Genomic DNA, 23,571 nt, shown 5'->3' on the forward strand with positions numbered 1-23,571 from the left:
CTTGTCAACGGCTCAAAAGTCGGAGACTTCAAATATTCTAACACCAAACCTAAGTCCCATGGTGCCGTGGGAGGACAAAAAGGGGGTTGAATCCTCAGAACCCCCTGTAAAAAGGTTTGAATCTCTGGCAAGGATGCTAACCGCTGTTGAAAAAGGATGGAGAGAGCCGAAATCTGAACCTTCAAAGAGCCCAATCCGAGTCCTCCCTCTAGACCGGCCTAAAGGAACAGTAGAAGTCGCGATAAATGGAAGTTTGATGAATTCCATCCCCTTTCCTGACACCAAGCCATGTACCGTCTCCAAATCCTGTAGTAGTGCCTGGCTGTGACCGGCTTCCTAGCGGCAATCATTGTAGGAATGGCCGTTCGTGGGATCCCTCTGTCTCTTAAGATCCGGGTTTCAATAGCCACGCCGTCAAACGCAGCCTGTTTAGGTCGGGGTGCAGGAACGGTCCCTGAGACAGCAGGTCCTCTTTCTGAGGTAACCTCCAAGGATCCTCCGCCAGTAACCCTCGCAGGTCGGTGTACCAACTCCTGCGGGGCCAATCTGGTACGATTAGAATAACCCACACTCGTTCCCGCTTTACTCTTTTCAGAACCCTGGGTATGAGTGGGAATGGTGGAAATATGTAAACCTTCCTGTAACACCACGGAAGTGTCAATACGTCCACTCCTTCTGCTGCTGGATCTCGAGTTCTTGACACATATCTGGGCAGTTGATGGTTTTGTCGAGACGCCATAGGTCCACCTGAGGTAGACCCCATCTTCTCACAATCATGTTGAAAATCCGTGGATGAAGGCACCACTCCCCCGGATGCATGTCCTGGCGACTGAGGTAATCTGCTTCCCAGTTCTCCACACCTGGAATGAACACTGCGGAGAGAATGATGTCTCGTCTTTCTGCCCACAACAAGATCTTTGTGGCCTCCTTTAACGCCATCCTGCTCTTTGTTCCTCCTTGACGGTTTATGTAAGCCGTCGTCGTGACATTGTCTGACTGAATCCTGATGTTTTGATTCATGACTAGGTCTTCTGCTAAGAGAAGGGCATTGTAGACTGCTCTTAGTTCGAGGATGTTTATGGGTAATTTGCTTTCCTGTAGTGTCCATCGTCCCTGAAACTGATGGTCGTCTAGGACGGCTCCCCAACCTCTGAGACTGGCGTCCGTCGTCAAGATCTTCCAATCCCAAATGCCGCATTTCTTGCCGGCTGTAAGGTTCTTGTGTAAAGACCACCATATCAAGGAGACCCTTACTTGTGGTTGAAGTCAAATTTTCCAATGGAGAAGCCAGTGCGAGCCTGCTCCCTGAGCAGTGAGGTTCAATTGGAATGGTCGTGAATGAAGTCTGCCGTACTGGAGAGCTTCGAACGACGCCACCATCTTCCCGAGAAGTTGCACACAGAGGTGCAGAGAAACGGTCTGCGTGCTCAGTACCTGAGCCACCAATCTCTGTAGGTCCTGTACCTTGTTCTCTGGTAGGAACACACGTAATAGGACCGTGTCCAAGATGAGACCGAGGAATTGAATCCGTTGAGTCGGTATGAGGTTGGACTTTTTGAAATTGACAATCCATCCATGTTGAATTAGAAATTGATGGGATGTCTGAACATCCTTGAGCAGTCGATTCTGAGATGGAGCTTTGATCAGTAAATCGTCCAGATAAGGTATAATCGTGACCCCCAACAGTCTCAGTCCTGCCACCATGATCTTTGTGAAAATTCTTGGGGCTGACGCTAGACCGAACGGCAAGGCCCGGAATTGGTAGTGCTCCGCCACCAGTGCGAGCCGTAAGTAAGCCTGGTGAGGAGTCCAGATTGGGATATGCAGATATGCATCCTTTATGTCCATGGATACCATGAACTCGCTTGGTTCTAAGCCTGCAATAACCGATTGGATTGATTCCATCTTGAATTTGTAGACTCTTAAAAACTGGTTGAAAACTTTTAAATTGAGAATTGGTCTGACCGTCCCGTCTGGTTTTGGCACGACAAAAAGATTGGAATAGAACCCTGTTCCTCTCTGAGAAGCGGGAACCGGAATAATGACCTCTGCTTGCAGCAATTTTTGAATTGCTGCCCGTAGTGCCCTTGCTTTTTGAGGGCACTGAGGCAATCCTGTTGTAAAAAACTGACTGTGAGGCGTCTGTTGAAATTCCAGTTTGTATCCCTGAGAGATTAAGTTGTTCACCCAAAGCTCTGGTGAGGTTTTGGCCCAGATGTCCTGAAAACCTTCCAGTCGGCCGCCCACCAAGGGGGACCCCAGGTGAGCTGGGAGGCCGTCATGCCACGGTCTTGTCAGCAGGTTTATCCTGCTTTCTGGTTGCTGCTTGCGAGCGGCCTCTACCTCTGCCCCCGCGTGCCTGTGTACCGAAACCCCTACCTCGGGCTCGAAAGGACTGTGATCTAAATGAAGTAAACGATGGTCCCGAATAACCTCTCCTAGTTTGTGGAGCGGTTCTCGTATACGGAGTAGGCAGAAAAGTGGACTTCCCCGCTGTAGCCTGCGAAATCCACTTGTCTAATTCTGGTCTGAACAGCATTTCACCCCCAAAGGGGATGGATTCTACCGCCTTCTTGGTCTCAGAGTCACGCTGCCATTCTCTGAGCTATAAAATCCTTCTAGCCGATATGGCCGATGCAGATATGCGCGATGCTATTCTGCTAATATCCTTAGGAGCTTGACACAAGTACGATGCAGATTCTCGAATGTGTTCCGCCAGATGGGTAATCTCTTCTAAGCTATTTTCCTCCTCAATAGCTTGTACAATACGGCCGGACCATGCACCCATGGCCTTGTTGACCCAAGCACAGACGATCGCAGGTCTCTGCGCTGCACCAGCTGCAACAAAAATTGACTTTAACGCAGTATCAACCTTACGGTCTGACGCATCCTTTAAAGTAGTTACGTTAGGAATTGGTAAAATTGTCTTTTTTGACAACCTTCCTAGGGAAGCATCCACTACCGGCGGAGTCTCCCACTTGTCCATTACACCCTTAGGTAGGGGATAAGTTACTTGAAAACGTTTCGGATATTGAAACCGTTTGTCAGGTTGTTTCCAAGCCTCCTCTATCTGAGATTGGAGGGATTTAGGAATAGGAAACACTGCTGAACGCAGCTTCTGGGATTCGAACAAATCGAAGTCCTCCGGCTCCCGTATTTGCTCATCCTTAAAACTTAGGATCTCTTTTACCGCGTCGATTAAGGAGTCCAGACCTGAGATTGCCGAGTCCTCCTCTGGAAAGTCGGCGTCTAGGTTAGGTTCTTTTAACCGCTTTGCGCACACTCGTTTCTACGGGTGCGGGTGGCGTTAACCTGATGAGGAATTCCTCCATCGTCTTTGAGAATCCCGCAGCCCATTCGGATTGCTGCTTGCGCGACTCAGCCATCTCTATATTCTATTAGCCAGGTTGTCTTCCCATACCTTGGCCAGAGCACTGGTCCCGGGTGGAGCGTCCTTGTCTAAGCAGGAGTCGCACACCCCGGAGCTGCCAACCCGCGTGCTCTTCTTGTTACATTTCGTACAAACATAACAGGTCTTGGCCGCCTTAGACATGCTGTTTTGAAAACCCTATACTAGGGTTTGCCCGCCATGCTTTCACCCTTTAAACTAGGAAGAGAAAGACTGGGAGATGACGGAAGCGAAGGTATTGGATCCGGCTGGAACTACCTGTCCTTTTTGTATATAAAAGGAGCAGGTCAATAACTTTACTTAAATTAACCTTAAGAAAAAATTTAAGAAAAAAAAAAAAAATTAAAACACCAGCCGACTCTCAATTCTCACACCCCAACTGTAATCAGCTACGATGTTAGAGTTGGTATTCGCTTGCTTCCGTATATTTTCTGCAGGATGTTTGAAATAGAAGTCCCTTGAAAATATAAATTGTAAAGTTGATTACTTTTCAGGAGATCCTCATCTGTATATGTATTATTCACCAGCAGAGGGAGCAGTTACCTAACGATCTCCCTGCTATCTTCTACTATGCACTATGCAGTCAGTGCAGCAGGGGGAGCTAGTTCTTTCTTAAACAACTTCCCTTATGTTATCTACTGGGGTGAGGGGGAGGGTCCACCTATTACCTCAGCCTGGCGCCATAATCAGTACACATGACCCCCACCAATCTCTTGCAAGACTTTTGCAAATATATATATGCTGCTGTTAAGGAACCCTAGCCATTAGGCTATACGAGTTCCACTTGCTGCTGCCTCGGATGTACTTTTATACCAGTCCCCTTCCGCTGGCCGGCGCGCACCGAGTACACTCTCTGGGCAGCTTCCCGCAGCGGCGCCTGAGCTCCACGTCGGCTTCAGCTTCTCGCTGTGCAGCGCGCCGCTCTGCCGTCCCTCCCTGCTCACAGGGAGGAAAGGCCAAGTCCCGCGCCGCACTATGCTCCCGCGCCCGCCACTGTAACTGCTGTGAGGGGCTAGTTATACCGGAGTCAGCATTACATTTAGCTATTACAGGAGGCAGCTCCTGTACAGTGAGAGGCAGCATTACAACAGAGATCATTACAGGATCTCAGCAGATAGCCCAGTCTGTGATATTTTTGGTCTCTCTCTGCTCACTATAAAAATAAATAAAAATACATGAGAGAGGCAGGTCCCTTCAATAGGGATCTTTGTCTCTCTGATACTAGGCAGCCTTGTCCCCCTTTTATTAGGGTTACGCAGCCCCTTTTAGTATCTCTTGTCAGGAGCTCTGTGCTCCCACGTGCTTCACCTCAAGCACAATTTTTCAAACTGAGGGAGGAGGGATGTGAAGTGGGAGGAGCCGGCTGTGCAGACAATGCTAATTTAGATTGTGCCACACCTCCGGTTCAAGGCTTCACACCCCTACTGTATAGGACTCCAGTGTCCCCTAGTGGATGAAAGAGAAATAGAAGCATGGTCCCATGGGGAAATATCACATTTGTACAAATCTTCTGGAGACCAGCTCTTCCCCACGCTATGCTGCCTGTGTGGGGACTAGATGCTGTGTCAGATCCCCTGCTGAACGGACTTATCTGGTGCTTAGCTGCGATCGCTTGAATGCTACACCAGGGAGGGGGCCTGCCACAATCCCCGTCTCCAGCATAGTAAGAGAGACAGTGCTATGCTGCTCCAGTTCAACAGCTAAGTGGCGGGCACAACAGCAATAACCCTAGGTGCACGGTCCCAAAATAGTGTAGATTAAGGTCACCCATGTACCAGACATGGGGAAAGTGGCAGCACGCTGAAGGCACTCCTGTCTGCCTGTCTCCATCCAGCGGAGTTCCCCCACAGATCTGTACAATAAATAAACAAAAGTCTCACAAAACTGCACCAGCAGCTGAGACGGTGTCCACTCATATAGTGACAGTCACATTAGTACATTGGAGAGACCCTAAATCCCACCTACCTGATCCTCCTGTGGGGTCCTGCGATTCTCCTCTGTACAATCCTGGGAATACAGAGGACGGGAACATCTCTCTGGGGTATCTCTGTTACTGGGCCCATCTGTAGGAGACACAACGTGACTGAGTACAGTGTATATATGCGATTATGTAGATGTGAAGTGTGTTAGTGTAAAGTGTAATGAAATATTAATATGGAAATCAGAGATATACCGGAGATAAGCAGAAGAAAAACAGAAGGACAAAGATCTAACTTCTATGCCTCCTCCAAAAGAACTGCTATCAACAGACAACAGTGAGCTAACTAATTCACCACCTCCAACACCTGCTGAATGCACACCCAGTATACCCCTGCTGTCCTCTCCTATGGGGGCTTCTCCTTCACCCACTCTGTCAGACCTGACAGGCTGAGCGGTCATCCTTCCTCTCCCTAAAACTGCACCTTTTGCGTCCTCCCACCCAAACCCTCCTTCATTTTTTCCACCTTTGAGGTCCACTCTATCCACTTCTTCTAACCCATTCATCGCCGTGTGGCGGTCATCTTCCGAACCCCCAGCTGCTGCTGCTCCTTGTTCTTCGACAACTTTGCTGCCCATCTTCCCCACTTCCTCTCTTCTGACCTCCCCTCTATCATCCTCGGCGACTTTACTAACCCTACAGACATCACTAAATCAGTGTCCACAAATCTTCTCGCACTCTCTTCCTCCTTTTGCCTCTCTCAATGGACCTCCACCCCCATTCACCATCGCAGCCACTCCCTTGACCTTGTCTTCACCCACCGGTGTGATCTATCTTACTTCTCCAACTCTTCCTTCTCCTCTCTTACCACCATCTACTCTATTTCACCATCTCCTCTCCACCTTACGCACAGACCCACCATCATCACACGCAATCTCAGGTCTCTCAACCTCGTTATCCTCCCTCACACACCACCGAGCACCTCGGGAGGAAATCTCGCTCTCTGGCCGACTTCCTCCATTTCAGCTCTGTCCTCTACCGCATCAAAGTCATCAATGACCTGCTTTCGGAGAAATCCAGGGGTCACTTCTCTCTGCTCATACTCCTGGACCTCTCTGCTGCCTTTGACACTGTGGTTCATGCTCACCTCCTCCGCACCCTCCAGTCCTTTGGTCTCTAGTACCTTCCTTGCCTGATCACCTCTTACCTCGCTAACTGCTCCTTCTCAGTCTCTACCTCCGGCTCCACTTCACCACATTCCATCATCCGTGTCGGTGCCCCCCCAGAGTTCTGTCCTTGGCCCCCTTCTCTTCGGCCTTCAACACAACCTCTATGCCGATGATACGCAACTATACCTCTCCACTCCTGACCTCTCCTCCGTCCTCTTTCGGGTATCCAGCTGCCTCTCCACCATCTCCTCCTGGATGTCTCAGCGCTCCCTGAAGCTCAACATGGACAAAATCAAACTCATCATCTTTCCCTCATAAAGGAGACTCCACTCCACCACCACTACCAATATCTCCATCACTGTTGACAACCCCATCATCTCCCCGTTCCCCAACTCCACTGCTTGGGCGTCACTCTTGACTCCTCCCTCTCCTTTGCCCCGCACGTCCAATCTCAAGCCTGTTGGTTCCAGCTATGCAACATTGCTCTCATTAGGCCGTTCCTCTCCCAGAGTACAGCTAAATTATCCTCTTACTGGCCATTTCTCGGCTCAACTATTGCAACATTCTCCTCACTGGCCTCCCACGTAACCATCTCACTTCCCTCTGATCTGTTCTCAACTCCGCTACTAAACTTATCTTTATCTCCTGCCATTTCGCACCTTCCACCACCCTTCGACAAAACCTGCACTGGCTCCCATTTCCCTACAGAATCCTCATAACACTCCTCACCCTCACATACAAGGTCATCTCTAACTCCATTGCACCATACATCTCAAACCTCACTCCGGACGGCCAATGACAGTCGCATCTTCTCTACCCTGGTCACTGCTTCCCATGCACGAAACCAAGATTTTACCCGCGCTGTCCCTCTTGACTGGAACAAGCTCCCTCGCTCTATTAGACTCTCCCCGACCTTGCAAAGCTTCAAACGGGCACTGAATACTCACCTGTTCATCAAAGCCTACCCTTCTGCATAAACTAGTCTCGAGGCCGCTCTCCCAACCCCCTGCCTCATGGCTTAGCAATCTCTGCCTCGCATACATCCTGACACCAGGCCACCTACCGCATCCTCATACCTCATGTCACCTGTCTGTCTCCTCCCTCCGTTTAGATTGTAAGCCCCTTGGAGCAGGGCCCTCTTCCCTCCTGTTCTCAAAGCCCTCGTTTCTCGCATTCCAATTACAGCCCTCACCTATGCAACAAATGTCTATACCTGCATTTCCCCTCGCTGATTACTGTTTATCTCTTCCAATGGCTGATTGGCCCTAGTAGTACGCCGAATACACCTTTGCTTACTTACAGCTCGGCTGTATTATGTACTGAGAACTGTGCTGCTGATTGTTACCTGTGCTCTGTTTTAGTTTATGCAGTTACTGGAATGTTACATTCTGTGTATCCTGTATTGTTCTAATGTCTGCCGGGTGTACGGCGCTGCAAAATCCTTGTGGTGCCTTATAACTATAATGTAATAATAATAATCAGATGATGTGTGTGTGTATATAGGGGGCCCCCATACCTACTCTCCTCTTACCCAGTGATGTGAGGGTCCGGTGATTCTCCATCATCACGTCCTTGTACAGACCCTTCTGTTCCTCTATATACTCCCCCTCCTGCATGGAGAGATAGACAGTGACATCCTGACACCTTATAGGAACCTGACACACACAGTGATACAGTCATCACCCAGACACATCCCCTGGTGTTACTGTATAATGCCCCATTCCCAGCAGTCACCTCTCCAGTCATCACCCAGACACATCCCCTGGTGTTACTGTATAATGCCCCATTCCCAGCAGTCACCTCTCCAGTCATCACCCAGACACGTCCCCTGGTGTTACTGTATAATGTCCCATTCCCAGCAGTCACCTCTCCAGTTATCACCCAGACACGTCCCCTGGTGTTACTGTATAATGCCCCATTCCCAGCAGTCACCTCTCCAGTCATCACCCAGACACATCCCCCGGTGTTACTGTATAATGTCCCATTCCCAGCAGTCACCTTTCCAGTCATCACCCAGACACGTCCCCTGGTGTTACTGTATAATGCCCCATTCCCAGCAGTGACCTCTCCAGTCATCACCCAGACACGTCCCCTGGTGTTACTGTATAATGCCCCATTCCCAGCAGTGACCTCTCCAGTCATCACCCAGACACATCCCCTGGTGTTACCGTATAATGCCCCATTCCCAGCAGTCACATCTCCAGTCATCACCCAGACACATCCCCTGGTGTTACTGTATAATGTCCCATTCCCAGCAGTCACCTCTCCAGTCATCACCCAGACACATCCCCTGCTGTTACTGTATAATGCCCCATTCCCAGCAGTCACCTCTCCAGTCATCACCCAGACACATCCCCTGGTGTTACTGTATAATGTCCCATCCCCAGCAGTCACCTCTCCAGTCATCACCCAGACACATCCCCTGGTGTTACTGTATAATGTCCCATTCCCAGCAGTCACCTCTCCAGTCACCACCCAGACACATCACCTGGTGTTACTGTATAATGCCCCATTCCCAGCAGTCACCTCTCCAGTCATCACCCAGACACATCCCCTGGTGTTACTGTATAATGTCCCATTCCCAGCAGTCACCTCTCCAGTCACCACCCAGACACGTCCCCTGGTGTTACTGTATAATGCCCCATTCCCAGCAGTCACCTCTCCAGTCACCACCCAGACACGTCCCCTGGTGTTACTGTATAATGCCCCATTCCCAGCAGTCACCTCTCCAGTCATCATCCAGACACGTCCCCTGGTGTTACTGTATAATGCCCATTCCCAGCAGTCACCTCTCCAGTCATCACCCAGACACATCCCCTGGTGTTACTGTATAATGTCCCATTCCCAGCAGTCACCTCTCCAGTCATCACCCAGACACATCCCCTGGTGTTACTGTATAATGCCCCATTCCCAGCAGTGACCTCTCCAGTCATCACCCAGACACATCCCCTGGTGTTACTGTATAATGTCCCATTCCCAGCAGTCACCTCTCCAGTCATCACCCAGACACATCCCCTGGAGTTACTGTATAATGTCCCATTCCCAGCAGTCACATCTCCAGTCATCACCCAGACACATCCCCTGGTGTTACTGTATAATGTCCCATTCCCAGCAGTCACCTCTCCAGTCATCACCCAGACACATCCCCTGCTGTTACTGTATAATGCCCCATTCCCAGCAGTCACCTCTCCAGTCATCACCCAGACACGTCCCCTGGTGTTACTGTACAATGACCCATTCCCAGCAGTCACCTCTCCAGTCATCACCCAGACACATCCCCTGGTGTTACTGTACAATGACCCATTTCCAGCAGTCACCTCTCCAGTCATCACCCAGACACATCCCCCGGTATTACTGTATAATGCCCCATTCCCAGCAGTCACCTCTCCAGTCATCACCCAGGCACATCCCCTGGTGTTACTGTATAATGTCCCATTCCCACCAGTCACCTCTCCAGTCATCACCCAGGCACATCCCCTGATGTTACTGTATAATGTCCCATTCCCAGCAGTCACCTCTCCAGTCATCACCCAGACACATCCCCTGGTGTTACTGTATAATGCCCCATTCCCAGCAGCCACATCTCCAGTCATCACCCAGACACATCCCCTGGTGTTACTGTATAATGTCCCATTCCCAGCAGTTACCTCTCCAGTCATCACCCGGACACATCCCCTGGTGTTACTGTATAATGTCCCATTCCCAGCAGTCACCTCTCCAGTCATCACCCAGACACGTCCCCTGGTGTTACTGTATAATGCCCCATTCCCAGCAGTCACATCTCCAGTCATCACCCAGACACATCCCCTGGTGTTACTGTATAATGCCCCATTCCCAGCAGTCACCTCTCCAGTCATCACCCAGACACGTCCACCGGCATTAATGTATAATGTCCCATTCCGGCAATCACCTCTCCAGTCATCACCCAGACACGTCCCCCAGTGTTACTGTATAATGCCCCAGACCCAGCAGTCACCTCTCCAGTCATCACCCAGACACATCCCCTTGTGTTACTGTATAATGTCCCATTCCCAGCAGTCACCTCTCCAGTCATCACCCAGACACATCCCCTGGTGTTACTGTATAATGCCCATTCCCAGCAGTCACCTCTCCAGTCATCACCCAGACACGTCCCCTGGTGTTACTGTATAATGTCCCATTCCCAGCAGCCACCTCTCCAGTCATCACCCAGACACGTCCCCTGGTGTTACTGTATAATGCCCCATTCCCAGCAGTCACCTCTCCAGTCATCACCCAGATACATCCCCTGGTGTTACTGTATAATGTCCCATTCCCAGCAGTCACCTCTCCAGTCATCACCCAGACACATCCCCTGGTGTTACTGTATAATGTCCCATTCCCAGCAGTCACCTCTCCAGTCATCACCCGGACACATCCCCTGGTGTTACTGTATAATGCCCCATTCCCAGCAGTCACCTCTCCAGTCATCACCCAGACACGTCCCCTGGTGTTACTGTATACTGCACCATTCCCAGCAGTCACCTCTCCAGTCATCACCCAGACACGTCCCCTGGTGTTACTGTATAATATCCCATTCCCAGCAGTCACCTCTCCAGTCATCACCTAGACACGTCCCCTGGTGTTACTGTATAACGCCCCATTCCCGGCAGTCACCTCTCCAGTCATCACCCAGACACATTCCCTGGTGTTACTGTATAATGCCCCATTCCCAGCAGTCACCTCTCCAGTCATCACCCAGACACATCCCCTGGTGTTACTGTATAATGTCCCATTCCCAGCAGTCACCTCTCCAGTCAGCAGCTGAATGATCTTGTTGGTGAGATCCAGGATCTTCTGGTCATTGTATCTCTCATGTATCAGTGAGTGAGGTGGAGGCACCGTGATGGGGCTGTGGGTCCTGCTCAATCCTCCTGACACAAGGGGATGGATGCTGGATGTTTCATACTCACCGGATGTCTTCTTCACTACTGTGTAATCCTGTGTATTAGGAAAAACAACAAAGAATAAGATTTTAAACCTACCGGTAAATCTTTTTCTCCTAGTCCGTAGAGGATGTTGGGGACTCCGTAAGGACCATGGGGTATAGACGGGCTCCACAGGAGACAAGGGCACTATAAAGAACTTTTAGTATGGGTATGCACTGGCTCCTCCCTCTATGCCCCTCCTCCAGACCTCAGTTAGAGAACTGTGCCCAGAGGAGATGGACAATATGAGGAAAGGATTTTGTTAATCTAAGGGCAAGATTCATACCAGCTCACACCAATCATACCATATAACCTGGAATATACGCAACCAGTTAACAGTATGAACAAAACAGTATCAGTCAAAGACCGATTCCAACTGTAACATAACCCTTAAGTAAGGAACAACTATATACAAGTCATGCAGAAATATGTCCGCACTGGGACGGGCGCCCAGCATCCTCTACGGACTAGGATAAATAGATTTACCGGTAGGTTTAAAATCATATTTTCTCTTACGTCCTAGAGGATGCTGGGGATTCCGTAAGGACCATGGGGTTTATACCAAAGCTCCAAACCGGGCGGGAGAGTGCGGATGACTCTGCAGCACGATTGAGCAAACGCGTGGTTCTCATCAGCCAGGGTATCAAACTTGTAGAATTTTGCAAAAGTGTTTGAACCCGACCAAGTCGCTGCTCGGCAAAGCTGTAATGCAGAGACGCCTCGGGCAGCCGCCCAAGAAGAGCCCACCTTCCTAGTGGAATGGACCTTTACTGAATTAGGTAACGGCAATCCTGCCGTAGAATGAGCCTGCTGAATCGTGTTACAGATCCAGCGAGCAATAGTCTGCTTAGAAGCAGGAGCGCCAACCTTGTTGGCTGCATACAGGACAAACAGAGCCTTTGTTTTCCTAACCCTAGCCGTCCTGGCTACATAAATCTTTAAAGCCCTGAGCACATCCAGGAACTTGGAGTCCTCCCAGTCCCCCGTAGCCACAGGCACCACAATAGGTTGGTTCATATGAAATGAAGAAACCACCTTAGGTAAAAATTGAGGACGAGTCCTCAACTCAGCTCTATCCACATGGAAAATCAAATAGGGGCTCTTGTGGGACAAGGCCGCCAATTCAGACACCCGCCTTGCCGATGCCAAGGCCAATAACATGACCACCTTCCACATGAGAAATTTTAATTCAACCGTTTGAAGAGGCTCAAACCAGTGAGATTTCAGGAAACTTAACACCACGTTAAGGTCCCACGGTGCCACTGGGGGCACAAAGGGGGGCTGGATGTGCAGCACTCCCTTCACAAAAGTCTGACTTCTGGGAGAGAAGCCAATTCCCTCTGAAAGAATATAGATAGGGCCGAAATCTGTACCTTAATGGAGCCTAACTTCAGGCCCATATCCACTCCTGTCTGTAGAAAGTGGAGAAACCGGCCCAGATGGAAATCTCCCGTAGGAGCATTCTTGGCTTCACACCAAGATACATACTTCCTCCAGATATGGTGATAATGCTTCGCCGTCACCTCCTTTCTAGCTTTTATCAGAGTAGGGATGACTTCCTCCGGAATACCCTTCCCAGGTAGGATTCGGTGTTCAACCGCCATGCCGTCAAACGTAGCCGCGGTAAGTCTTGGAACACGCAGGGCCCCTGCTGTAACAGGTCCTCCCTGAGAGGAAGAGGCCACGGATCTTCTGTCAGCATTTCCTGAAGATCTGAGTACCAGGCCCTTCGAGGCCAATCTGGAACAATGAGTATTGTCTGTACTCTTTTTCGTCTTATGATCCTCAAAATTTTTGTGATGAGAGGAAAAGTAGGAAACACATAGACCGACCGAAACACCCATGGTGTCACAAGTGCGTCTACTGCTACTGCCTGAGGGTCCCGGGACCTGGCACAATACCTCCGAAGCTTCTTGTTGAGGCGTGACGCCATCATGTCTATTTCAGGAATTCCCCAGAGACCCGTTATCTCTGCAAAGACTTCTTGATGAAGTCCCCACTCTCCTGGATGGAGATCGTGCCTGCTGAGGAAGTCTGCTTCCCAGTTGTCCACTCCCGGAATTAAGACAGCTGACAGAGCGCTTACGTGATTTTCCGCCCAGGGAAAAATCCTGGTGGCTTTCGCCATCGCGACTATTCTCCTTGTCCCGCCTTGACGGTTTACATGAGCCACGGCTGTGTCGTTGTCTGATTGGATCAGAACCGGTCACGAAGAAAATTCTCCGCTTGTCGTAGACTGTTGTATATGGCCCTCAATTCCAGTATGTTGATGTGTAGACAAGCCTCCTGGCTTGACCATAGTCCCTGAAAATTTCTGCCTTGTGTGACTGCTCCCCATCCTCGGAGGCTCGCGTCCATGGTCACCAGAACCCAGTCCTGAATGCCGAACCTGCGACCCTCTAGAAGGTGAGCACTCTGCAGCCACCATAGGAGAGACACCCTGGCCCTGGGGGACAGCGTTATTTTCTGATGTATTTGTAGATGGGACCCGGACCACTTGTCCAGAAGGTCCCACTGAAAAGTCCTTGCATGAAAACCTGCCGAAGGGGATGGCCTCGTAGGCTGCCACCATTTTTCCCAGAACTCGAGTGCATTGATGAACTGACACTCTTTTTGGTTTTAGCAGGTCTCTGACCATGTTATGGAGGTCCTGGGCTTTTTCCAATGGGAGAAAAACCTCCTTTCGTTCCGTGTCCAGAATCATGCCTAGGAATGATAGTAGAGTCGTTGGAACCAACTGTGACTTTGGCAGATTGAGAATCCAACCGTGCTGTTGGAGCACCCTCAGGGAGAGTGACACGCTCTTCAGTAATTGATCTCTCTTTTATCAGGAGATCGTCCAAGTATGGGATAATTGTGACTCCTTGCTTGCGCAGGAGAACCATCATTTCTGCCATCACCTTGGTGAAAATCCTCTGGCCCGTGGAAAGCCCAAACGGCAACGTCTGAAACTGGTAATGACAGTCCTGTCCAGCGAATCTCAGGTACTCCTGATGAGAGGGATATATGGGGACATGAAGGTAAGCATCCTTTATGTCTAGTGACACCATAAAATCCCCCCCTTCCAGGCTGGATATTACAGCTCGGAGCGATTCCATCTTGAATTTGAACTTTTTCAAGTACAGGTTTAGGGATTTTAGATTTAAAATGGGTCTGACCGAACCATCCGGCTTCAGGACCACAAACAGGGTTGAATAATACCCTTTTCCCTGTTGGACCAGGGGAACCTTGACAATCACTTGCTGCTGACTAACTTTTGAATTGCAGCGAACACTACTTCCCTCTCTGGGGGTGTGTCAGGTTTCTGATTTTGTCTGTCCCCGGAGGGGGCACTAGTGGGTCAGTGTTGGAATGACGTATGAGACGTGGAGGTTGCATAAAGAGTCCTGCGCACATGCGCTGATGTTTATTAAACATAAAGGTCACAGAGTAATGATATAGCAATGGATGATAACTTAGAACTGGCAGTAACAGATGAAATAATAAGCAGTAACTGAATCCAAGGTAATAATCAAAAGTCTCTGGCAATACAAATATAGAAGATAACTTGATGACTGAATGCAAATGGTTTCAAGCAAAACAAAGTCTCTGGTAACATAAACGTAGAATCATTTGGTAACTGGATGCAAATGGTTTAAAGCAAAATAAAAAGTCTCTGATAACACAAATGAGGAATGAAGATAACCTGATAACTGAATGCAAGGTAACTGGTAACTGTGATTGATGCAAACAGAACTTCGGTATTTGTAAGAAGCACACAGTCTCTGTAACATAAAAGTTCTTTTAGCCAAGCAAGGCCCAGGCAGGAGACAGTCCTAACTCAGCATGTTTGTTAAGTGCTGGATGCAATACACAGAATGGAATGCTGGTAATAAGGTGCATAGATTAGGCAATGAATAACACCTGAGGAGAGTCTCTTACTGCTGTTGAACTGTGGCAAGCTGTGGCTGGAGTCTGGAACAAACAGGAGAAATGCAGAATGATGAATGGAATGAAAGGATGAGAGTATCCACGGGGAACCACTGGAGACAGGAACACGGGGAACCACTGGAGACAGGAACACGGGGAACCACTGGAGACAGGAACACGGGGAACCACTGGAGACTGGAACACGGGGAACCACTGGAGACTGGAACACGGGGAACCACTGGAGACTGGAACACGGGGAACCACTGGAGACTGGAACACGGGGAACCATTGGAGACTGGAACACGGGGAACCCCACTGAAGACTTGACACACCAAATGTGACTCGTTGTCCAAGGCGATGAGACTGAGCCAGGAACTGGAGTTTATACCCCTTGGTCTGTGATGATTGGATGTTGCATCTCTGTGAGAACATACCCCGCAGGATTGGGTGTTCAGATTAGCTGTGAGTTAGCTGAAGCACTGTGTACTCCAGGCTGCAGTAGACTGAAAACTGGAACTTAACTTCTGGAACCTGTAGTTCCACAGTAAGTAATGCGATGGAGAATGCAGATTCCTGACAGGGTGAAGCTGGTAAGGCCGACTTGAAAAATCGGCGAGGGGGCACCTCTTCAAATTCCAGCTTGTAGCCTTGGGAAACAATCTCCATCGCCCAAGGATCCACGTCTGAAAGACCCCAGATCTGGCTGAAAAGTCGAAGGCGTGCCCCCACTGGTGCGGACTCCCTTAGGGGAGCCCCAGCGTCATGCGGTGGATTTTGTAGAAGCAGGGAAGGACTTCTGCTCCTGGGAACTAGCCGAAGCTGGTGTTCTTTTCCCTCTACCCTTACCTCTGGCAAGGAAGGAGGAACCCCGACCTCTTCTGGACTTATGCGACCGAAAGGACTGCATCTGATACTGTGGAGTTTTCTTTTGCTGTGGGGGAACAAAAGGTAGATTTACCCGCGGTAGCTGTTGAAACCAGGTCCGCGAGCTCCTCCCCAAACAACACTTCACCCTTGTAAGGTAAAACCTCCATATGCTTCTGCGAGTCTGCATCACCCGTCTATTGGCGGGTCCATAGAACTCGTCTCGCAGAAATAGCCATGGCATTGGCTCTGGAACCCAACGTCCCTTTGTGCATCCCTCATATATAAGACTGCGTCTTTAATGTGGGCTAAGGTTAATAAAATGGTATCCCTGTATAGGGTATCAAGGTCAGTTGACAAGGTATCTGTCCATGCTGCAACTGCGCTACATACCCATGCCGATGCAATTGCCGGTCTGAGTAAAGCACCCGTATGTGTATAAATAGATTTTAAGGTAGTCTCCTGTCTGCGATCAGCAGGATCCTTGAGGGCTGCCGTGTCCGAAGATGGCAGCTCCACCTTCTTGGACAGGCGCGTTATAGCCTTGTCCACCCTGGGAGAGGATTCCCATCGTACCCTGTCCTGTGCAGGGAAAGGGTACGCCATAAGAATCCTTTTGGGAATCTGCAGTTTTTTATCTGGAGTTTCCCAAGCTTTATCAGATAACTCATTAAGCTCATGAGATGGGGGAAAGGTTACCTCAGGTTTCTTTTCCTTATACATGCGCACCCTCGTGTCAGGGACAGAGGGGTCATCAGTGATATGCAAAACATCTTTTATTGCAATAATCATACAGTGAATACTTTTTGCCACCCTTGGGTGTAATTTTGCATCATCGTAGTCGACACTGGAGTCAGAATCCGTGTCGGTACCAGTGTCCACTATTTGGGATAGGGGACGTTTTTGAGACCCAGAAGGGCCCTGTGACCCAGTTTAATCCGTGGATTGAGTCCCTGTTTTCTCCCTGGACTCTGCTTTGTCCAGTCTTTTATGTAATGAGGCCACACTCGCATTTAACATATGCCACATGTCCATCCAATCCTGAGTCGGCGTTGCCGACGGAAATACATCACACATCTGCTCCACCTCCTCCTTAGACAAGCCTTTCGCTTCAGACATGTCGACACGCACGTACCGACACCCCCACACACACAGGGATATATCTACAATGGGATAATTCCCCACCAAGATCCTTTGGGTAGACAGAGAGAGAGTATGCCAGCACACACCCAGCACCAAACTGACACTGGAATAACCAAGACAGCGCTTTTTATATATATAATCAATGTAATACACTCACTGCGCCTTAAACATGCCCCCCCCTCTTTTCAGCCCTCTGTCACCGTGTTCAGCAGGGGAGAGTCCGGGGAGCCAGCTTCTCTGCAGCGTTCTGTGGAGAAAATGGCGCTGGTTAGTGCTGAGGGATCAAGCTCCGCCCCCTCCAGCGGCGGGCTTCGGCCCCGCTTCAATATACAAAAAATGGCGGGGGATCTATTAATTTACTGCCTCCGCAGCCTAATGTACCCATTTTTGCCAGACCAGAGGTTTATTGCTGCCCAGGGCGCCCCCCCTGCGCCCTGCACCCATCAGTGCCTGTTCAGTGTGTGTAGTGTGTGGGAGCAATGGCGCGCAGCGGCTTACCTCAGTGAAGATCTGAAGTCTTCTGCCGCCTTGATGTCTTCTTTTCTTCTTATACTCACCCGGCTTCTATCTTCCGGCTCTGTGAGGAGGACGGCGGCGCGGCTCTGGGACGAACGGCGGGGGGAGACCTGCGTTCTGACTCCCTCTGGACCTAATGGTGTCCAGTAGCCTAAGAAGCAGAGCCTATCATTTAAGAAGGTCTGCTCCTCTCTCCTCAGTCCCACGATGCAGGGAGCCTGTTGCCAGCAGTGCTCCCTGAAAATAAAAAACCTAACAAAATTCTTTTAAACAGAAAGCTCAGGAGAGCTCCCCTGTAATGCACCCTATCTCCTCTGGGCACAAGATCTAAGTGAGGTCTGGAGGAGGGGAATAGAGGGAGGAGCCAGTGCACACCCATACTAAAAGTTCTTTATAGTGCCCATGTCTCCTGCGGAGCCCGTCTATATCCCATGGTCCTTACGGAGTCCCCAGCATCCTCTAGGACATAAGAGAAATCATTGTGACGCTCCCAGATCCCCTTACCTCCCCAGTCAGCAGGTAGATGATCTCCAGGGAGATATTTATTATCATCTCAGTCTTCTGAATCCTGTCCTTTTCCATCATCAGTGTATACAGAATGTGCAACGTATAAGACTGGTTCCTCACAGCTGGAGTGTCTAGGAATAAACAGAATACGTATAACACACGTCTCAGAGAACACATGTAACACAGATAACAGTAACACCGCTTACACATTGCAAACCCGGTTAAGTCCTGTAGACATTATGGATGTCATTTTAAATGGACTTTTTGTGGCTCACAAAAAGGAGGAGGTGGGGGCAGGTCACAGCATTGCAGCAATCATGGCCGACAGAGCACCCTTGTGTAGTCCTGCCATTCATGCCCGGCTGCTCCGCATTCATATTTAATGGTCATGGACCTTGCTATACTATTTCTTTAGGGCTTTTACGTTATTGGTGACCTGCTGCTGTGTCCTCACCTTCTCATCACTCCAATAGGCCATGCCCTCACACTGCTGAGCTTCCGGAATGCAGCTTTACCCATGTCTGCGGGGTTGCTGCCTGTGTGTCCCGAGCTCTGGCTGATGACATCACCAAAGGGGACACAGGAGCATCCAATCAGAGACGTTTTCTTTTGGAATAAACCGTGCACATTGCCCCGGGTCGGACCCGTAACGTAAGAGTCACATCCCAACCCCTCTAAATCCGGACTAGCAGGGACTATTCCCAACTGTAGGTGTCCACAACACCCACAAGTGGGAATAGCCGTGGCGAGTGCTGTCGGCATTTAGGCTGTCGGGATTTCAGCGTCGGTATCCTGAACGCAGTCATCGCGGCCACTGGGATATTAAATACATCCCACACACCCTGCCTCTCCCGGTCACCTCTCCCTGGTGTCACCCCTCCCTGATGTCACCCTGTTAGCCCTCCCTGGTGTCACCGTGCCTCTCCCTGTCACCCCTCCCTGGTGTCACCCTGCCCCTCCCTATCACCCCTCCCTGATGTCACCCTGCCTCTCCCTGTCACCCCTCCCTGGTGTCACCCTACCTCTCCCTGAGGTCACGCTGCCTCTCCCTGTCACCCCTCCCTGGTGTCACCCTGCCTCTCCCGGTCACCTCTCCCTGGTGTCACCCTACCTCTCCCTGTCACCCCTCCCTGGTGTCACCCTACCTCTCCCTGAGGTCACGCTGCCTCTCCCTGTCACCCATCCCTGGTGTCACCCTGCCTCTCCCTGGGGTCACCCCGCCTCTCCCTGTCACCCATCCCTGGCAGCACCCTGCCTCTCCCTTGTGTCACTCTGCCTTCCCCTGTCAACCCTCCCTGGTGTCACCGTTTCTCCTTGTAACCCCTCCCTGGTATTATCCTGTCTCTCCCTGTCACCCCTCCCTGGTGTCACCCTGCCTCTCCCTGGGGTCACCCTGCCTCTCCCTGTCACCTCTCCCTGGGGTCACCCTGTCAACTCTCCCTGGTGTCACCCCTCCTCTCCCGGTCACCAATCCCTGGTGTCACCCAGTCACCTCTCCCTGGTGTCACCCTGCCTCTCCCTGTCATCCCTCCCTGGTGTCACCCTGCCTCTCCCTGTCACCCCTCCCTGGTGTCACCCTGCCTCTCCCTGTCACCCCTCCCTGGTGTCACCATGCCTCTCCCTGTCACCCCTCCCTGGTGTCACCCTGCCTCTCCCTGTCACCCCTCCCTGGTGTCACCCTGCCTCTCCCTGTCACCCCTCCCTGGTGTCACGATGCCTCTCCCTGTCACCCCTCCCTGGTGTCAACCTGCCTCTCCCTGTCACCTCTCCCTGGTGTCACCCTACCTCTCCCTGTCACCCCTCCCTGGTGTCACCCTACCTCTCGCTGAGGTCACGCTGCCTCTCCCTGTCACCCATCCCTGGTGTCACCCTGCCACCTCTCCCTGGGGTCACCCCGCCTCTCCCTGTCACCCATCCCTGGCAACACCCTGCCTCTCCCTTGTGTCACCCTGCCTTCCCCTGTCAACCCTCCCTGGTGTCACCCTGTTTCTCCTTGTCACCCCTCCCTGGTATTATCCTGTCTCTCCCTGTCACCCCTCCCTGGTGTCACCCTGCCTCTCCCTGTCACCTCTCCCTGGGGTCACCCTGCCTCTCCTGTCACCTCTCCCTGGTGTCACCCCGCCTCTCCCTGTCACCCATCCCTGGTGTCACCCTGCCTCTCCCTGTCATCCCTCCCAGGACACCCTGCCTCTCCCTGTCATCCCTCCCTGGTATCACCATGCCTCTCCCTGTCACCCCTCCCTGGTGTCACCCTGCCTCTCGCTGTCACCCCTCCCTGGTGTCACCCTGCCTCTCCCTGTCATCCCTCCCTGGTGTCACCCTGCCTCTCCCTGTCACCTCTCCCTGGTGTCACCCTACCTCTCCCTGTCACCCCTCCCTGGTGTCACCCTACCTCTCCCTGAGGTCACGCTGCCTCTCCTTGTCACCCATCCCTGGTGTCACCCTGCCTCTCCCTGTCTTCCCTCCCTGGTGTCAACCTGCCTCTCCCTGTCACCTCTCCCTGGTGTCACCCTACCTCTCCCTGGTGTCACCCTACCTCTCCCTGAGGTCACGCTGCCTCTCCTTGTCACCCATCCCTGGTGTCACCCTGCCTCTCCCTGTTAGCCCTCCCTGGTGTCACCGTGCCTCTCCCTGTCACCCCTCCCTGGTGTCACCCTGCCTCTCCCGGTCACCTCTCCCTGGTGTCACCCTACTTCTCCCCGTCACCCCTCCCTGGTGTCACCCTACCTCTCCCTGAGGTCACGCTGCCTCTCCCTGTCACCCATCCCTGGTGTCACCCTGCCTCTCCCTGTCGCCTCTCCCTGGGGTCACCCCGCCTCTCCCTGTCACCCATCCCTGGCAGCACCCTGCCTTCCCCTGTCAACCCTCCCTGGTGTCACCCTGTTTCTCCTTGTCACCCCTCCCTGGTATCATCCTGTCTCTCCCTGTCACCCCTCCCTGGTGTCACCATGCCTCTCCCTGTCACCCCTCCCTGGTGTCACCCTGCCTCTCCCTGTTAGCCCTCCCTGGTGTCACCCTGCCTCTCCCTGTCATCCCTCCCTGGTGTCACCCTGCCTCTCCCTGTCTTCCCTCCCTGGTGTCAACCTACCTCTCCCTGTCTTCCCTCCCTGGTGTCAACCTACCTCTCCCTGTCACCCCTCCCTGGTGTCAACCTACCTCTCCCTGTCACCTCTCTCTGGTGTCACCCTACCTCTCCCTGTCACCCCTCCTTGGTGTCACCCTACCTCTCCCTGAGGTCACGCTGCCTCTCCCTGTCACCCATCCCTGGTGTCCCTGCCTCTCCCTGTTAGCCCTCCCTGGTGTCACCGTGCCTCTCCCTGTCACCCCTCCCTGGTGTCACCCTGCCTCTCCCGGTCACCCATCCCTGGCAGCACCCTGCCTCTTGCTTGTGTCACCCTGCTTTCCCCTGTCAACCCTCCCTGGTGTCACCCTGTTTCTCCTTGTCACCCCTCCCTGGTATTATCCCGTCTCTCCCTGTCACCCCTCCCTGGTGTCACCCTGCTACCCCTCCCTGGTGTCACCCTGCCTCTCCCTGTCACCCCTCCCTGGTGTCACCATGCCTCTCCCTGTCACCCTTCCCTGGTGTCACCCTGCCTCTCCCTGTCACCCCTCCATGGTGTCACTCTACCTCTCCCTGTCACCAACCTGCCTCTCCCTGTCACCCCTCCCTGGTGTCACCCTGCCTCTCCCTGTCACCTCTCCCTGGTGTCACCCTACCTCTCCCTGTCACCCCTCCCTGGTGTCACCCTGCCTCTCCCTGTCACCTCTCCCTGGTGTCACCCTACCTCTCCCTGTCACCCCTCCCTGGTGTCACCATGCCTCTCCCTGTCACCCTTCCCTGGTGTCACCCTGCCTCTCCCTGTCACCCCTCCATGGTGTCACTCTACCTCTCCCTGTCACCAACCTGCCTCTCCCTGTCACCCCTCCCTGGTGTCACCCTGCCTCTCCCTGTCACCTCTCCCTGGTGTCACCCTACCTCTCCCTGTCACCCCTCCCTGGTGTCACCCTGCCTCTCCCTGTCACCTCTCCCTGGTGTCACCCTACCTCTCCCTGTCACCAACCTGCCTCTCTCTGTCATCCCTACCTGGTGTCACCCTACCTCTCCCTGGTGTCAACCTGCCACCCCTCCCTGGTGTCACGATTCCTCTCCCTAGCGTCACGCTGCTTCTACCAATCACCTCTCCGTGGCGGCATGCTGCTCTCCATAAACCTCCTGCTGTGTGGCATATTATGAAGTAGGGGTAGGAACGGGGCCCAAAGCACATTTTTGCACCTGGGCCTACCAACCTATCACGTGTTCTTCCTCTCCCTGCACACTCATTACTGTTATTATTACACTGCAGCAGCTGCTATAGTAACAGGACACCACAGGCTGCTCCCCCTATATAAAATTAATAAAAAGACGCCACAGGCTGCTGCCCCTGTATTATAATAATAATAGGACACCACAGGCTGCTCCCCCTGTATGATAAAACTAATAATAATAACAATGGGACACCACAGGCTGCTCCTCCTGTATAAAAATAATAACAAGACACCACAGACTGCTGCCCCTGTACAATAATAATAAGACACCACAAGCTGCTCCTCTGTACAGTAGTACACCATATGCCCCTCCTCCTGTATAGTAGGACACCACAGCCTACTCCCCTGTACAGTAGTACACCACTGGCCCCTCCTCCTGTATGGCAGTACACCACAGGCCGCTGCCCTGTACAGTAGGACACCACAGGCCCCCTACCTTCATAACAGGACACCACAGGCTGCTACAACTGTAAAGTAGTCACCTTAGGCTACCCCATCTGTATAGAAAGTCGGCAGAGGCCGCTCCCCCTGTAAATTAGGGCACCAGTACCTGCTGCTGACGACCACAGCGGCGACGCTTTCTTTGTGCTCGGGTCGCGACTCTCGACGGACACTCGGAAGTTGCAGCAATCGATAAAAAACACCCTTCCTGTGTTTGGAATGCAACGCCCGGAAGTGCTGTGGAACGCAAGGTCCGGACGTGATGTGGAACGCAACGCCCGGAAATGCTGTGGAACGCAACGCCCATAGGTATTGATAGCCCATTATACCGGAAGTTCGGTGGAACGCACAATCTAGAATATAGATGACCGCTAAACCCGGAAGTAAGGTGAAACGCACGATGAGCAAGTTAACTGGAACGCAAAACACGGAAGATAGGTTTAA

At 51.8% G+C, this 23,571-nt stretch overlaps 1 protein-coding gene across 1 annotated transcript in view; it reads right to left on the reverse strand.

Annotated features, from left to right (window-relative positions):
* The window catches only part of LOC135054517 (zinc finger protein 37-like), a 68,985-nt gene extending 45,645 nt beyond the window's left edge, over positions 1 to 23,340 (reverse strand). The window contains exons 1-6 of the mRNA XM_063957645.1: positions 23,237 to 23,340; positions 18,379 to 18,512; positions 11,264 to 11,455; positions 8,028 to 8,106; positions 6,683 to 6,766; positions 5,375 to 5,472 (exon numbers count right to left, since the gene is read on the reverse strand). Of these exons, the coding sequence (XP_063813715.1) occupies positions 5,375 to 5,472; positions 6,683 to 6,766; positions 8,028 to 8,106; positions 11,264 to 11,455; positions 18,379 to 18,459 (534 nt within the window). The 5' untranslated portion in view covers positions 18,460 to 18,512; positions 23,237 to 23,340. The remainder of the gene's footprint in view (positions 1 to 5,374; positions 5,473 to 6,682; positions 6,767 to 8,027; positions 8,107 to 11,263; positions 11,456 to 18,378; positions 18,513 to 23,236) is intronic.
* Between the last annotated feature and the right edge of the window lie 231 nt (positions 23,341 to 23,571).

Source organism: Pseudophryne corroboree, chromosome 3, assembly GCF_028390025.1.
Source record: "Pseudophryne corroboree isolate aPseCor3 chromosome 3, aPseCor3.hap2, whole genome shotgun sequence".
NCBI classification, from domain to species: domain Eukaryota; kingdom Metazoa; phylum Chordata; class Amphibia; order Anura; family Myobatrachidae; genus Pseudophryne; species Pseudophryne corroboree.